The sequence below is a fragment of the Cinclus cinclus genome, chromosome 20, assembly GCF_963662255.1.
Source record: "Cinclus cinclus chromosome 20, bCinCin1.1, whole genome shotgun sequence".
Classification (NCBI taxonomy): Eukaryota; Metazoa; Chordata; class Aves; order Passeriformes; family Cinclidae; genus Cinclus; species Cinclus cinclus.
Window position 1 is genome coordinate 6,728,874 of NC_085065.1, and position 16,048 is coordinate 6,744,921.

The following is a 16,048-nucleotide window of genomic DNA, read 5'->3' on the forward strand; positions in this document are numbered from 1 at the left end:
AGCTAGAGGTTTTTAATGCTATTAAAATACAGACATCGAAGTTTCTAACAGCATATCCTCTTAGCAAAACTCTTTTGGTTGTAGGGGTGCCCATGTGTGAATAGCCATAAATAAAATACAAGGAAAAGGTGGATAAAGCCAGTCCAGTAGGAAACACTGGGTCTTTTCAGAAGTGCCAATCTGTGAAGTAGTGACAGGGAGAAGTGTTTTTGCAAATTAGGATTTGTATTTCCAAACCCTGCCAGGAGCACTGTTACTGCTCCCACCTGAGTGGCATTACAGTCCAGCTCCTGGAGAAGATGTATTTACAGACAATATACTAAAACCAGTTATTTACCTTCCTGATTAATTAAAACTTTTCTCTGTGAAGATCGTATCTCCCCAGTCTGCCTTACCACAGATAGTGTTTCTCCATGGAAAGATAAGGGAATACTTCTTGCATCCAAAAATTCTATGATTGCGTTGAGCAGTGATTAATTTTGCATGCCCAGAGACCATCTTGCTGCTGTTGATTTCTGAAGGAAACCCATAGAGTAGTGTGTGGGTTTATCTTGTTCAGTGTTATTTCTACTGTTATTTGTCTAGAACAACAGATCAAACCCCATCAGTGTCTCTTCTCAGTATACCCAGGTGGTGTTTTAAGGAGCCTGGAGAGCAGGTTGCCATTCTCCCCCCTCCTCTTCCCAACAGTAATGTCAATAGCTTCTGTCAGCAAATAAAAGTAGATTTGTTGGCTGTCTCCTGGGCTTTGATACCATCCATCCTGCTAGCATCAATCACCCTGTCTGAAGTAATCATCCCCTGCCACTTTCTGTTCCATGCATGGGAAGCACCAGGTGTAGAATTAAGTACTTGGAGGCTCCTGTTCCCCATGCAGATATAAATCAGGACTGGACTCTCCAGGAATTGCATCTCCCCAGGCTTAAAGCAAAGAAAATAAACTCAGGATCAGGTACCCAGCACCGGCTGGGCTTGGCTCCTTAAGCTGTGCACAGGGAATATTTTCAGTGATCCTGCAGACTGCAGAGCTTTATGACAGCTGGGGCACAGCACCCAGGATCAGGAGAGCAGAGCAGGACTGACAGCAGTCTTGATTCAACGCGAGCATCCCCTCTGAAGTGTCCCCTTGTGACCTCTGTGAGCAGAGATTAGTCCATCACTGAGCCTCTTTGCTGCCACCTTTTCTCTGCTGACAGAAGGCCCCCGTTACACTTCATTTGTTGTTAACTGGGCTGAGAGTCACCAGGATTGTTCCACATGTGGTAAGAAGGCATTAGCTGGTCTGGGCTCTTGGTTGGGGCTACATTTGAGCTAAGAGCTCAGGAGCAAAGGCCTTTAGGTGAGTCTCAGATCACTGAACCAGACAGCTAAATGCATGAGGTGGGTGTCCTAAAGGATGTGAAATCATGCATTTGCTCATTAGGTGTGTATTATACAGGCTGCTCACTCTTAATATCCTGCATGAATGAGGTCAGTTCCCTCAGCAGCTCTGGCTGGCAGGGGCTGTGCAGAAATGCCCATCACCTGCATAGAAATCCTGTGGACTGAACCCTGACACTTCCTCTCTTCTTTGCGTGTTTTGCAGCTTTTCAAAGGCAAATTTTTCGTCTGCCAGGGGGAGGACACCAGAAACATCACAAATAAATCGGATTGTACAGAAGCAAGCTACAAATGGGTCCGGCACAAGTATAATTTTGATAATCTCGGCCAGGTATTAATAGAACGGTAATCTGCTTCTTTGCTCCTTTACCTCCTTGACTTAAAACCTGTGGCTTATTATCCCATGGGATTTTCTTACAGGGCACTGCCAGCCACAGTAAATATTCAGTTCACATACACAGCATTCTGTCTCTGTAAATCCCAAAGGCAGTGTTTCCAAGCAGGCATACACCTTTTTTTGGAACAAAACAAGTGCATGTGGCTTTGTGGAGCACTTAATTGCTTCGCTGCTACATAACAAACCAAATATATCTTGCAGAAGGGCTTGTCTAATAGAGCCGGACATTTTCAGCCAGCTCTGCAACGCAGCCTTTTTTTAGCAGTGTGGTAAGAACTAATTAGTTGGGAGCAGTAGAGACCCAGAGGGTGGAAATGAAGCTGCTTTTGTCTTCAGCACTGTGGTTTCCGAATTACTACTCATTGCTGAGCCAGGCATTGGCATTGATAAGTTTTGCTGCCAAGAGAAATCTTGGTCATCAAAGTGTCCCATTATCAGACAGGTAATGACATTCCTCAGGCAGGAAAGGGCAAAGAGGAGTAAGATATTACAAGTAAAAAAAAAGTTTTAGTGCATCTGTGCCTTTTTTTCCATGCATTTCTAGGCCCTGATGTCTCTCTTTGTCCTGGCCTCCAAGGACGGGTGGGTGGATATCATGTACGATGGCTTGGATGCTGTGGGAGTCGACCAGCAGGTACAGGCTGCAGCAGAGCTGTAACAAATGACTTGTCAAAGGTCACACATTTCAGCTCTTGTTTTGCAAAATACTGTGGTCTTCTACAGTAAGAGGGGAGTTATGGGATTAGGATCCAGGGTGGTGTTTAATCCAAGTTGTGGGATGTGATGAGTTCAGTAAAAAGTCTGGATTTGTACTCAACACTTTCCCTACAGATTTTGCAGCATGACTGGTGTAACTCATGGTATAAGTGCACCTATCAAAGGATGGTTTGATTTCCTAAGCAGTTTGACCATTTCAGGAGAAAAGAAGTGCTTTGGGTCACTAGAGGCTTGCAGTGAGGGACTTACAGTAGCTGCAAAGGATGCTGTTGTGCTTTTCGCAGAAGGGAGGTGATGCTTCTGTCCTCAACACACATTTTAGGAGCATTCAGTTAAAATGTCTCAGAAAGCTCTAATTTTCAGGAAGAACAGAGCAGCCTGAGCTGCCTGAAAGGGCTGTGAGTTCTGTGGATGGCACAGCTGTATCAATTTGTTCCCATTTTTCTTTTTGAGGTTCAGTTGAAATTTGCCTTCCTCCACTTTGCAGCCAGTCATGAACTACAATCCCTGGATGCTCCTCTACTTCATTTCCTTTTTGCTGATTGTGGCCTTCTTCGTCCTCAACATGTTTGTGGGGGTGGTGGTGGAGAATTTCCACAAGTGTCGGCAGCACCAGGAGGAGGAAGAAGCCAAGAGGCGGGAGGAGAAGAGGCTCCGCCGGCTGGAGAAAAAGAGAAGGAGTAAGGAGAAACAGATGGCTGGTCGGTAGTCTTTCCACATCTTTCTGAGTCCTGCTTGACCTTCCACACAATCCCCTCCTCCCTCCCCTCCCTGCCTCGTGTCTGGTGATAATTCTTCTTCCAAAAGCATGTCCAGCTATAAAATTTGCATGAAGGAAATAGTGTGATTTTAGGCTGAACAAGGAGCCAAGGAAGCCTTTTTAATGGCTGCATGATTTGCAATGACCTTTCCATTGGGGTTTATTTAAATTAAAAAAATAATAATAATCAGGCTTGGAGCTTCTTGGATAGCAGAGCTCAGTGTCACACAAATAGTGGCAACTGCAAAGATCAGTAGTGCTAGATGGCATCATAAATCTCAGTCATGAGCACTACTGCTGGTAACTGGATTCACTGGTTTATTACAGTCTTGTAACGCCACAGTGATGTTACCTGTCCCATTTAACAGGCAGGTTTATTTACTGGCAGGGTGGCATCACTGCTATTCAAGAATGTAATAAAATACTTGAGCCATCTCATTCTAGTAATGCTTTAAAACTCCATAGAGAAACATATCAATGCATTTGCTTGAGAAATACAGATTAGAAGAAGAAAAAAACAACCAGACAAGGAGAGTAACTAACTAGACAAAACAGTGCTGGTGCAAATTGAACCCAACTCCCAACTAGATGTGCAAGCGTGCAGCCCTGGCTTGAGGAGGATCTACAGGCGAAACGAGGAAAGACCCCACTCTGCCAAAAATTTCCAACATGACATTTGTCTCTTAGTCTCTTTTCATTTTAATGTAGTTGAATAAGTCAGAAATAAGTTAGCCAGGTTGGAGGTGCTCTTCTTCTTGCATGCTCTCTCTTCTGACTGAACTTTCTCCGCTGCCCTTCCTGTCCATGGCCTCGCATTTTCTCTCCCTGGTCAGTCCATCTCCTGCTCTCTCCCTGTCCCCTTTCACTTCTCTATCTTTGACACACTTCAGCACTGTTTAAGAGGCTATCTGATCACGTGCTTGTTCCCAAAGCTGGTGATACCAAGTCTGTTTTATTTTTAATAGCCTCAGAGCTGTTTAATAGCTGTTACAGGATTAATCATGGAACCGTGTTACCGCAGCGCTGCCTCGGCCTCTCTCAGTTCAGCACTTACCCAACCATTTCCTTTGGTGACATCTTTCAGTCCCATGAGCTTCACAGGTTTTATAACCACTAGGATGTGCCACACCAGCCCCTGACCATCAAACCTGGGTTTATACTGAGAGCCTGGTTCCCTCACTGGCCAGTATCAAGTAGGAGGCTTCCCTCAAGAGCACTGGAGGACACGTTAGACTGTTCTCAGTTAAGTGGGATACAGATGAAAAGAGGGTTTTTTATGGCTGGGCTTTTTGGGTTTTCTTTTTCCTCCTCAAGAAAATGCCTAGAAAGCTCTTTTGCTCAGTTCAAGTTCCCAAGCACAGTTTCAGGCTGATGAGTTAGAAGAGGATTTTAAAGGCTGAATAGAATAATCGCTATTTAAAGTTGCAGTTTTGGAATGCAGACATTTCTGTAGAAGAAAAATAGATGTTTAGTTATTATTAATTACTTTATTTATAATGCTAGAGGAACTAGATGAAGAAAAGATGTAAGTCTGGGCAATTTCCCAGCATGAAGGAATCACAAACCATCCTTGGAGATACAGTTACTCATTCAGTGCTATGAAATGCCTAATTAAAGAGGCAATAAACAGCTATTTTACTGAGGATCAAATATTGCTGAGTATTCAATTGCCACAAAAACCTTTCAAGAGCAAAGTATGAAGTCCTCCAAATCACTTCAGAACCATTTTCCCAATCTGTGCTCAGCGAAACATTGGTTTTAATTGACCGTGTCCAGCTTTGCCCTCGGAGGCAACAGATGCCATTGCTTAACTTTGTTCTGCACAGTGGGAACTTGCAGATGAAACCAGGACTAGGGCTGGAATTGTGCCAGCAACTGCACGGGGGTTCCTTTCAGCTGGGCTTCCTCAGTGACCTCAGATGCCCAAACCAGCTTAGGGACGACAGACGCAGACAGACATTGACATCTGACTGGTGGCACGGTCATTTTTGGTTGTAGACTCTTCCAGTGCATGTGTCCAATCAGGTGTTTGAAAACCAGGGTAATGTGTGAGATCTGGGATGTGGACAGGTGCAGGAGTGGTCACTGTGAGGTATTGCTGTCCCAGCAGGAAGTGTCCCAGATCGTCCTTCAGCACTGTCTTCTTCATCGTCGACCGAGGGGGTTCTTGGGGATGTCTTGGGCTTCCGCCTGTGCCCGTGGGAGAAGCACAAGAGCCCTTCCTTTTTTCACCTATGCCCGAGCCCACCCTCCACGAGGCACAAGGATCCCACAAGGAGACACTCCTGCTAGAGGCAGCGGAGAGCCCGAGAGCCATAGGAACCTCCGAAGGGGCTGGGGAGTCTTGCTGTGTGTCGTGCCGGGTGATTAATGCCGTTTCGTTCTTTTAGATCTAATGCTGGATGATGTATTAATGGAGAGCTCAGCCAGTGCAGTGCAAGGTACTGGGAAGCCGGCACGTCTCGTCCCTCTGAATGGCAGTGCTGTGTCACTAACGCTGGCCACCGCGGCTGAGGCATCCCACTAAACCATGTGTGTGGTGCGCAGCTCGTTCGCTTCCTTCATGGCACACGCATCTCATCCTGAGCTGCAGGTCTGCAGGCCTGCCTCAGCACTGACACTTGCAAACCCTTAATTTATTCCTCGGTCATTTTACGTTATGCAGTTGGTTTTTTTTTCCTTCTGGTTTTCGTTATGACACTGTCAGAACTTTTCATGGCCTGTTTTTTCTTTTCTTTTTTTTTTTTTTTGGTTCTTTTAGTTGGTTTTTTTTTTTTCCTGAGGAGAATAATGACTGGACTGTGAAATGGGTCCTCTACTGTTGACTTTAGCTTTCCAACCACCAGCTTGGGAGTCTGAATAATTTGCAGTGTGTGTCTTTGGAATGCTTAGGGAGGATATTTCATTATTTCTTCAGCCCTTGCTTATTGCTCCACAAATACTATGCTCCAGGTAGTATTTTTTTTCAGCAGGGTAAAATTCAGTATAGGGCAGAGCCTCAGTGCTTCAACAGGGAGCTCAGCTCCACACCAACCCCCATTGTGGGCATGGGATTTAGACACTGTGCTGCCCAGTGTGTAAATTCTGTGTGTTGATTAAGAGTTGCTCAATCCATGAAGCATCTTGTAAATTAGAAGAAATAATGAAAGATACCACGTCAAAGCCTTTCCAGGTCCTGGTGGAGATGGACCAGCTGGACTCAAAACTAATGGGGTCCGAGCTGTCCCTTTTTATCCACACCTTGCTCACACCTCCCTTTCCCAGCCCCCTTTCTCAGGATGATGCTCAGGGCTGCAAATCCATCCCTTGATTTTTATTTTTAGGAGAAGCTTTGATCTGGCAAGCATTTTGTTTAATTCATAACTTAAGAATATTAGCCTGAATATTTAAAGAGGCACTAACATAGAAACAAATATAGCTGTAATTTTCGACAAAAATAATACACCACAAAAATTGTGCCATTAAAACTCTCACCTTCCACTGCTTGAGATGGGAGCAGGGCTCCATCCATCTCTCTTAGATTGCAGAGAGCTTTGATTAAATAAAAATTGGCTTTCACTGAAGAGATAACTCAAGGAGACAGAGGTTCTACCTTGTGTTTCTAAGGCCTTGTTGGAAATTATCACAACATGCTTTAATAAATCCTGAATCTCGTTCCCAGTGCCATTCCTGATATTTATATTTCTTTTCTGTCTTTCTTGCTGCTCTTGCTGGGTCTCCTGGCCTCTCCTGTGAAATGGGGGCAGCGCAGGGGAGGGGCTCTCACTGGGTTTGGTGATCTGATTATTTTTTCTTCTTTTTGCTTGATTGTGACTCCTCTCCCGGTCCTACAGAGTTGCATCAAGGTTATCTCATATTATTTTCAAGGCACTGAACTCATTCCAAACCCTCCGTTACCCCGTGCAGGCTCAGAAAGTCTCTTAGTGTTTGCCCTTAAAACGTGTACAATTGTCAGGTCTGTGCTTTGTGTTTCCTTTTGTTGTCTTTTCTTTGGATCCAGTGGTAGTGAATGTGCCGTGCTGCTCTTCAGGCACCACCATGAGGAAATAGAAAGGTTTTATTTCTGAACCTGACTGTTGGGAATTTAGGGAATCAGTCCCTGGGTGCAGTAGATGAACCTCCTGTGGTTCAGTGAGGAATCTGGAGCTGTGTCCCAAAGCTTGCCCACATCTCTGGACTTTCAGAGGGCTTCTTTTCTCTTTCTGTGAAGACAAGATGGAATTGTGTGTGTGTGTGTGCTGCTGCCTGGTGCTTAGTGCAATATTTTATAATTTTATTTTTTCCTTTTTTTTTTCCTCCAAGTCTACATTCTATCACAACTGGAATCTTCGCAGTGGAAATAATTTATCATTTTCCATTTCCCCTTTTTTTTATTTTAATAAATCCATTTAGTACAATAAAAGCCAAGTAAAACTCTGTGTTTAAATAAAACAAGTTCCTTCAGTGCAAACTACTTTTTAACCTAATCATATTCTTGATACATTTTGTAAATCCAGCTGCATCATGGGCTCGTTGCTCACTGGTTTGCTGCTGTCCTCCAGATACTCAAACCTGCAAAGGAGTTAATTCCCTTATTATAGGAGAAGGAAGAAGCTGAAGGAGACAGTAATGGAATTGTCCCACTCTTGTGAATTCCAATTTCCTGTTCCCACGCACCTCCAGCTCGAAGTCACCTCAGGGAAAGTGGCAATTTCTCTCTTGACAGGGCTATATTCAGAGGCAGATGCTCCTCGGAGATACTTTGGAGCTGCATGCCCAGCTTGACTCCCCCCAAGAAAATGCAGTTAATGGGATGAAAGTGGCCCCAGTCCCACTCCCTGCTGTGCTGGCAGAGACTGGCCAAGACCTGGGAGGCTCTGAGAGCTGGGAGTGGCACTGCCCAGCAAAAACAGAGGTGCCCCAGTGCTGCTCTGCTGGGCACCGGTGTTGTTTCACAGGTGACATCCCACAGCCATCAGACAAATGCAGTACAGGGTTTAGTGCTCCAAACCTAGTCTGGGATCATTGAACCCCAAGGGCACCTGGCCTGGGAAAAGTTAGACAGGGATTAGGAGTGGCAAATATTTATCCTGCAACGGTAATGGTCATTTCCTTTCCAACCAAACAGGAGAGAATGGTGGTGAATTCCCAGCCCTTGTCAAGGGGATCAGTTGTAATCCTACAGCTTGATGCCAAGAGTTGAGTACTCAAGCTTGGGATACAACCTGAGTTGAGAGCCCATAGAAATGATGAGCTAAAGCCAAGTGCACCCTGGTCCAGGCACTGCTTCCCTGCCAGCAGAGTCAGTCCCCTTGGACCAGCATCACCCAGGATGAAGGGGCAGGTGGCACTTGCTCAGACCACCTCCCAGCTGGCTGCAGCATCCCCTTCCTACCTGGGTTAGGAGGAGATTTCTCAGGATCCACTGAGCCAAGTTAATCCTGTGTAATGATCTCCAGATTTGACCCACTTCTCCCTCTGTCTTGGCCCCCAGCCCTGGTGAAGCAGCTTGATTTACACCCTGTTTACCAGCCTAATATATCGTAGAGGGCTTTTGCTGTATTTTCTCATATTTTCTCATTCTGCAAATTCCTCTTGGTTGGTTTGCTCTCCTCCTCCTTTCTTTAACACCATATGTGCCTGGAAGCCACATTAACCTCTCCAGTAATAACCAAGACTAACCCAAAGCTCTTGTTCTTGACACAGTGTATTGTAACAGTACAGTAATGTGGTGTTGTGTTAGTTGTGAAGTTCACCACCTGGAATTTAACAGATGTCTGTATTTCCCAAGATGTTGGTATTGTTAAGCTCTTTATTGCAATAATTACAAATGGCACTGTGTCATAGGGGGCATGGGCTTTGCACAGGAGGAATTATACCGGATCTATCCTCAAATTCTCTGCAAAACTCTGTTAAAGGAGTGGTATTTTCACAATGGTGTAAAAGCTGGTTTATCTGTTCAGAAAGTTCCCTGCCCACCTAGACACAGCTGGGATTTATCCCTAGCCCTCAGGCAGCACGTTAGCCTGTGTGTGGGGTCATCCCATGGGAGCATCCGAATGGCACCAAGATGCATGGCTGGCATGGGGACACCAGGGAAGTGAGTGGTGACATGATTTGTAAGCATGGGTTACCAAATCCCCTCTTTAAAAAGTGAATGGGGAAGGATGGAACATTTATCGCTGGGAATTTTCAAAGGCTGCAAGGGCATCTGTGAGAGCAGCATCCAGAGAGGGTTGGCTGTGGAAACCTGGGTGCTGGGAAAGGTGAAGAGGAGATTTGGGAGAGGGGGGTGCAGAGGGGAAAAGCCTTTGCAAATATCTGAGCAATTAGCAACCCTGCTTATAAGGTCATGCACTGGCTAATCCAGGTGCAGGAGCCCTGCAAAGGGAACATTTACAAACTCTCTCTAAATCCTCTCTCTGTTCTAACAGCATTGGTGCTATTCTGTAGGATTTGGAATGACCTGTCAGTAAAAGCTGGGAAAAAAAATTGAATTCCAGGATAATTGTTCATAAGTAAATCCATTGCAGGAAAAGGTAGAAACGTTGACATTTTTCTTTTTGAATGTGAATTATGCATAAATGTAGAAGTAAGTGATCCAATTACGACAGTGTTTCTTTCTAAGATGATAAGTTGGTTCATAAAAATAGGTCCTATTCCTAACCTAATTGTATTCAAACATTTTAGTTAATTTGCTACTCATAATTTAGCATAATGTGATCAAGATATCTTGACTTTATGGAGATTTATGCAGATTCTGAGATATCTGACAAAGTCTTATGAGTGAGTCAGCAACTACTAGTCTGCTTTTTTTCATAAGCACTCAATAGAATCAGCATGAAAATTAATTTTATAGACCTTTCCATCAATACTGTGTTTTAGCACTCAGATGCAGATCACCTAAAGCCCACTGCAGATCAGAAAGTGAATATTAATACTGCCTTTCATTTGATGACACTGAAACAGAACTTTGGGCCTTCCAAACCCCTACAGAATAAATCTGCTGAGTTTTTTTTTCCCTTTGGTCCCTGGGCTGGAAGGGAAAGGTCTGTCGCTATGGAAAAAAAAAACAAAGGTGATTTTTCAGGATCCTGCTATGAAACAGGGAGCCCATGAAACCATTAAATCTATGGATTTGATTGCAATGTCATTGCAATCGTTGACAAAGTGAACTCTATTTCCAGGCAAAATACAATCTTCTAGAATTAGTTTTCCCCTAGGGCAACCCAAACCTGGCATCATTCTTGCCCAGGTTTTTTCTTGGACTGATGTGTCAAACTGTACGTTTGGTCTGGAGCACTAAATATCAACCCTGCAATTCTTACAGCTCAATAATTTTCATAACCAGTTGATCATCTAATTATGAGGGTAATGTTATACTCTGACATCTTCAAGACAGCCCTTTCCACTTCAATCTGCATTATAATGCCTCCTTGAAAATTGTACTGAATTATATACTCAGCCTTGGCATTTCCTCATTAGAGATTAGGTGAGTAAATGAGTTTGTATCTAGGAACATTTGGGGTCTAAAGCCCATGTGTCATCCCTGAGGGAGCTGAACACAGGGCTGAGTTGGACAGTGAAATCTGGGCTGTGATAATCTTGTCTAAATGGAGGATTGGTATTTCCTGATCACTAAAGCTCATTGGTCAGTTTTCCTTGATATTTTTATGGATGATTTTTCTGACAGCCAAAGTGTTGAATTCTGTTCTCTCTACAGTTTATTGCAAAGGGCATAAAATGTTTACACTCTTTCTCTTCCAAAGACCACCACAAACTCAATGGCCTGTGTTTTTAGGCAATTGTTAATAAAGTCTGTCCCCAGCATCTGACCGTTAATTGGGTTTTCAGGTGCTTTGGGGACTTTTAAGATCAGCAGAAACAAAAATCGTTGTTTTAATTTAAATCTAACTTAAATTTCCCTACAGAGAAAAGTTATTTTTAACAGCACACTATTCCTAGCTCACCTCATCCCTGATGCCACAAGGCTGAGTATAGAGCATGTCCCACTGAAGATATTTAACGGATGTAAGATGACGGGAACCCTGCCGCGTATTCAAAATGGTAACACGCCAGTAAGGAAAAAAGGAAATAAAAAAGACAGCATGTTGCTGTGATTGGTCTAGAATCTAATATCCCTGGAGTTGGAGAGCGAGGGTGCATTGACTTGAGAAAGACACAGAGAAATGCCTTGATTTGCCTCTCGCTCTCCTCCCTGCTGCAGAAGCTCAGTGTAAGCCCTACTACTCGGATTACTCCCGGTTCCGCCTCCTGATTCACCAGATGTGCACCAGCCACTACCTGGACCTGTTCATCACCGGCGTCATCGGCCTCAACGTCATCACCATGGCCATGGAGCACTACCAGCAGCCAAAGGTACTGGAGGGCTTGGAGGGGGACAGGCAGAGCTGTGCTGGGACGTGCAGGGTTAAGGCCAGGTTTGCTGGCAGACATCCACCACTGCCAGTGGAGTGTTGCTATCCTGCAGCTGGCTCAATCCAGGGCTTTGGGTACATGGATCCCGTTGCACCTCTCCCTTCTAGTTAAGTGCAAACGGACTGCTTTGAAAGTGAGACTGGGAGTGGGTCTGCTTGTTTTGTTAGATTAGATCGCCATTGATATCTTCCATTTCACTTAGGTTTCACACCCACCCTCTCCCATCACTCCCCCCTCACCCCCCCCCCAAAAAAAATAGAAGAATTTGGGAAAGGGTTTTTTCTTTTTGCAAAGTTTCTTCTAAATCCCCAGTGTCCCATAGGACCTACTTTTCACAGGAATTGGATTCCATGCTGGTCTTTAAAATGCATTTTAATATATTAGTGTGCTTAAGTTCCTGGTCTTTGTCATACTGTGAAAATAAAAACAGCCTGTCCTGAGATGTCAAGTCTTTTGTGCACAAGAATGAAATGGAAAGAGCTGCCTTTGCCACATAACTTGTACTTACTTTTATTAGGGACTTTCAGAATGAATAAAAATAGCACACAATAGGAGGAAATACTCTTTAAAATTAGACAAGACTTGAATACTTAATATTAAAATCCCCCAAAACATGCAAACAACAGGGGCAAGGGGAAATATTCTCCAGTCTATCATAAGCTAAAAGTGAAAGGGAACAAGCTCAATTTATTTTTTTCTGTCCAGGTCACCTTTAAATACCCTAGAAGGCTCATTGCATGGTTCAGTCATTTGATGATGACAAAGGTTGTTGGCAAAGGAGCCTGGGCTGGAGTCACTCTAGAGCACGTGTCTTACTGCAGTCACTTTGCAGCTACATTTTCTCTTGTATTATAAAAATGTTGGTCAGGCTTTTGTTTTTCATTTTCTTTACAAAAATAACGTTTTGTTTCTAAGCCTCTGGTATGCAGTGTCTGGGTAGTAAGTCCAAGCCTGGGTTTTGCTGGGATGACAGCATGGTCAGAGTCATACACATGCTTGAGTCCTGCTGAATTGGAGCCTGGAAATCCCTCTGGTCTGGGTGGTGGATGGCTGGGATCCTGAAGATATTTGAAGGCTAACTGTACCTAAGAAGTTTATTTCCAAACTAGTGATTTCTAGGTGCTGAAAGGGGTTGCTTTTGGGATATACCAGGATGCCCTGGGGATGAGATGCTGCATATACCCCAAGGCATCCTGGTATATCCCAAACAGCCCATCTGGATATACCCCAGATGGAGATGCTGCGGCTCCTGGAGAGGAGGGAATGCTGCAATGTGCAGAGAGGTGGTTTGAGTAAAGAGCTTCTGCCAGTTAAATGTGCTCATTTGCTGCAGAGCCCAAGTGCCCTGCAGTATGGCAGGGAGGCTTGCTCAGAGCTAGGGCTTCCTTCAGCAGCTGGGCTTACTCTTCTTGGTCAGATGAGGTGATTTTTGTCCATGGATGCTTGAAGCTAAACTGTAGCACAAAGGCAGAGTGCATGACTTAAACTCCTTTTGCTATGATTTCTCCCACTCAGGGATCAGTAAATGTTGGGTTTGGTCTGGGGGCACATCTCCCCCTTTTCCCTAACGCTGCCCTGGACATTGTTATTACCATCCTATTTGCCAGCAGGGAGAAATTTAATGCACATTACTTAAGAGGCCATGAAGGGTGCTGCTACCACGCTGTTCCTTCATGAGTGAGGCTTTTGGGGATGACATCACTTCTGATGTAGCTTAATTCCTGACTGTGCAAGAGTGGTCCCAGCCAAGATGCACTTGGATTAAAGACCAGACTGACTTCTGCAGAGGGAAGGGGGGCAGAGGAAAATGCAAGGCACTTTCTTCTCCTGGCATGTCATCCCTCTGTCGCGCACTTTGCCAAAAGCTCAAGGTGAGGAGTAATGGCAGGCTGTCACCAAGGAGCCATTTGGCCAGCACTTGCACAAACGAACAAGTGGAATGAAATTCAGCTCTCTGACAAAGGCACAAGAGGTCTTGTGCTGCTGAGACCAGCAAATGCAGCAGCTCTTTCTGTGCACCCCAGCGATCCCAGCTGGGGCTGTGCTGTGGCTAGGGGGTGAGTTGTGACTTGGGCCTGTGTCAGCCCCTCCTGGGGTTTTATCACCAGGCAGCAAGTGCACTCCGTGAATCCCTGGGAGTTTTCCCTGGGACGTTTTTTTATCAGAGAGAGCCTGTGGTTGAAGTCTTTTAACTATAATGGGTAAGTGATGACACAAGTGTCACGTTTGGAATTTCTGCAAAGCCCCTCTGCCAAGCTAACTTCTAACCCCAGTCCTGTGTTCACCAACCAGGTTCTCGACGAAGCCCTGAAGATTTGCAATTACATCTTCACCGTTATCTTTGTCCTGGAATCTGTTTTCAAGCTTATTGCCTTCGGGTTCCGTCGCTTCTTCCAAGACAGGTAACAGGAGATCCATTGTGACCACGGGGTCAGCAGCAGGCTCTGTGGAGAGCTGCCCACATTCCATGTCCTGAATTCCCATGCTGGCCCATGCTGTGAGTCTGATATGTATGAAGGCTTTTTGGTGTGACTGGTTGAAGGCTGGGTAGGTGGAGAGATGGGATGTAAGCTGGAGGATGGATCGTGCAGGCCAAGGAGCAGGATTGCACCATTGGGAGCAGATGAAGCACATCTCCACCATGCAGCCTCTTCTCATGCCTGTTGCATGTCCATATAATCAAGAGAACCTGCTGAAGTGACAAAATTTATGTCAAGAGAAAGAATCTAGCCCTGAGTGAATATGAAAGACAGAAGGGACCTCTCTTTTATGCTGCTGAGGGGCAGTGGATGACGCCGTGTTTTTACCTAGATTTTCACTCTCTTACCTCACAAACACAGATTTTATGTCCTTGGTGGATCTTTCTCCTGGTTTTGCTTTCTTCAGTGTTAATACCAAGATCAGGGCATCAAGCAGGCCTTCACATGAGCCCTTCAGCATCCAGTGGATGGTTCCATCCCTGTCCCCACATTTTGTGTGTCCCTGCTGGAATTACCACTCTCTCCAGCCTGGTACAAATCCTTGGGGTCTTTCCTTTACCCAACATAACCTTTTTCCAAGGACTGCCCTGTTCTCTCTGGGGCAGATCTCACACTGAGGTCCACGAGTGTCATGTCTAGAAGTAGCTAGACAGACAACACAGTGTCTCTCCTGAGGTTTGGAGCCTTTGGGTAGAGAAGTGCCCAGCTTTTGTTCCTCTTTCCCCTCAGTCAAGGATATCTTTGGAATTGGCTGGTTTTCTAATGGGATGCATTAGTTATAATGATTTCATAACATCACTGCTTTTGTATAATACCCTCAGAAAAATACTGCAGATTCGAGTGCTCAAACCATTGAAATGACCGGAATTCATGTGAAACAAGCTTCCTCCCATTGCCAGCTTCTTAGTAGATGTTAAACTTCACTTTGTGTTGTCTCCAGATGGAACCAATTAGATCTGGCAATTGTGCTGCTGTCTATCATGGGCATCACTTTGGAAGAGATCGAGGTGAATGCTTCACTACCAATTAACCCCACGATTATCCGGATCATGAGGGTACTCAGGATCGCCCGAGGTGAGAGGGATAAAGCAGAATTGAATCTTGTTTGAGGTACATGGTTGGCACCAGGAGAGAGTTAAGCATTGGGAAACAGTCCTGGGGCACATCCCCATCATGATGTACATAGTTCTGGCATCAACAGGCTGTAAACAAATAAAAGAACAATGGGGGAAAATACTTGCAAGGAGCCAAAAAGCTGAGCCAACTGACCATGTGTTTCTGCCTTAAGAGGACTTGAAGGCTGAGAGCTTTGAAATTAAGGAGAAGTAGCTGTGGCAGTAACTTTCAGAGATGTACCTGGGAAAATTGCTCCAGTCAAACTAAAGCCATCTCTAGCAGGGATTAGAGAACACAGGCTCGAGTACATTGGCTTTAAAAGATAACCATCTAATAAATCTGAATTCCTGTGAGGCTTTACATCACACCACTTGGTGACAAAGCATGCCTTGTCACTCGGTATCCATCTGTCCCCTCAGACACGTTCCCAAGTCAGGGAGCAAACATTTTGAAGACCTGATTTTTCAAAACAGGGAGGTGTCAGGGCCAAATGATGAAGATGTAGAACAAGATGTAAAATGTGAGTGCTCAGGCCCTTAATGAAGTACTTCCAGGCCCTCCTGAAGGGTATTGTGCTCTGAGGAATAATTGTTTTGATTGCAGCCCTCATCTAAGCAGAGAAGGAGCTGAAAGAGAAATTAAATGCTGCTGTGTCTCAAGAGGGGGAAAAAGTGGGCTTTCTGTGCATTGGATCCTTTTCAGAATTAAAAATATATGCAGCTTCCAATTGGAAATGCAACCTTCTGGAAGAGATGAATCATTCCTCAGTGAATCATGTAT

The 16,048-nt window shown here is 44.8% G+C and overlaps 1 protein-coding gene across 1 annotated transcript in view; it reads left to right on the plus strand.

Annotated features, from left to right (window-relative positions):
- The window catches only part of CACNA1G (calcium voltage-gated channel subunit alpha1 G), a 97,350-nt gene that overhangs the window by 63,366 nt on the left and 17,936 nt on the right, over positions 1-16,048 (plus strand). The window contains exons 22-28 of the mRNA XM_062506560.1: positions 1,586-1,711; positions 2,322-2,411; positions 2,982-3,174; positions 5,645-5,695; positions 11,461-11,612; positions 13,965-14,074; positions 15,093-15,226. Of these exons, the coding sequence (XP_062362544.1) occupies positions 1,586-1,711; positions 2,322-2,411; positions 2,982-3,174; positions 5,645-5,695; positions 11,461-11,612; positions 13,965-14,074; positions 15,093-15,226 (856 nt within the window). The remainder of the gene's footprint in view (positions 1-1,585; positions 1,712-2,321; positions 2,412-2,981; positions 3,175-5,644; positions 5,696-11,460; positions 11,613-13,964; positions 14,075-15,092; positions 15,227-16,048) is intronic.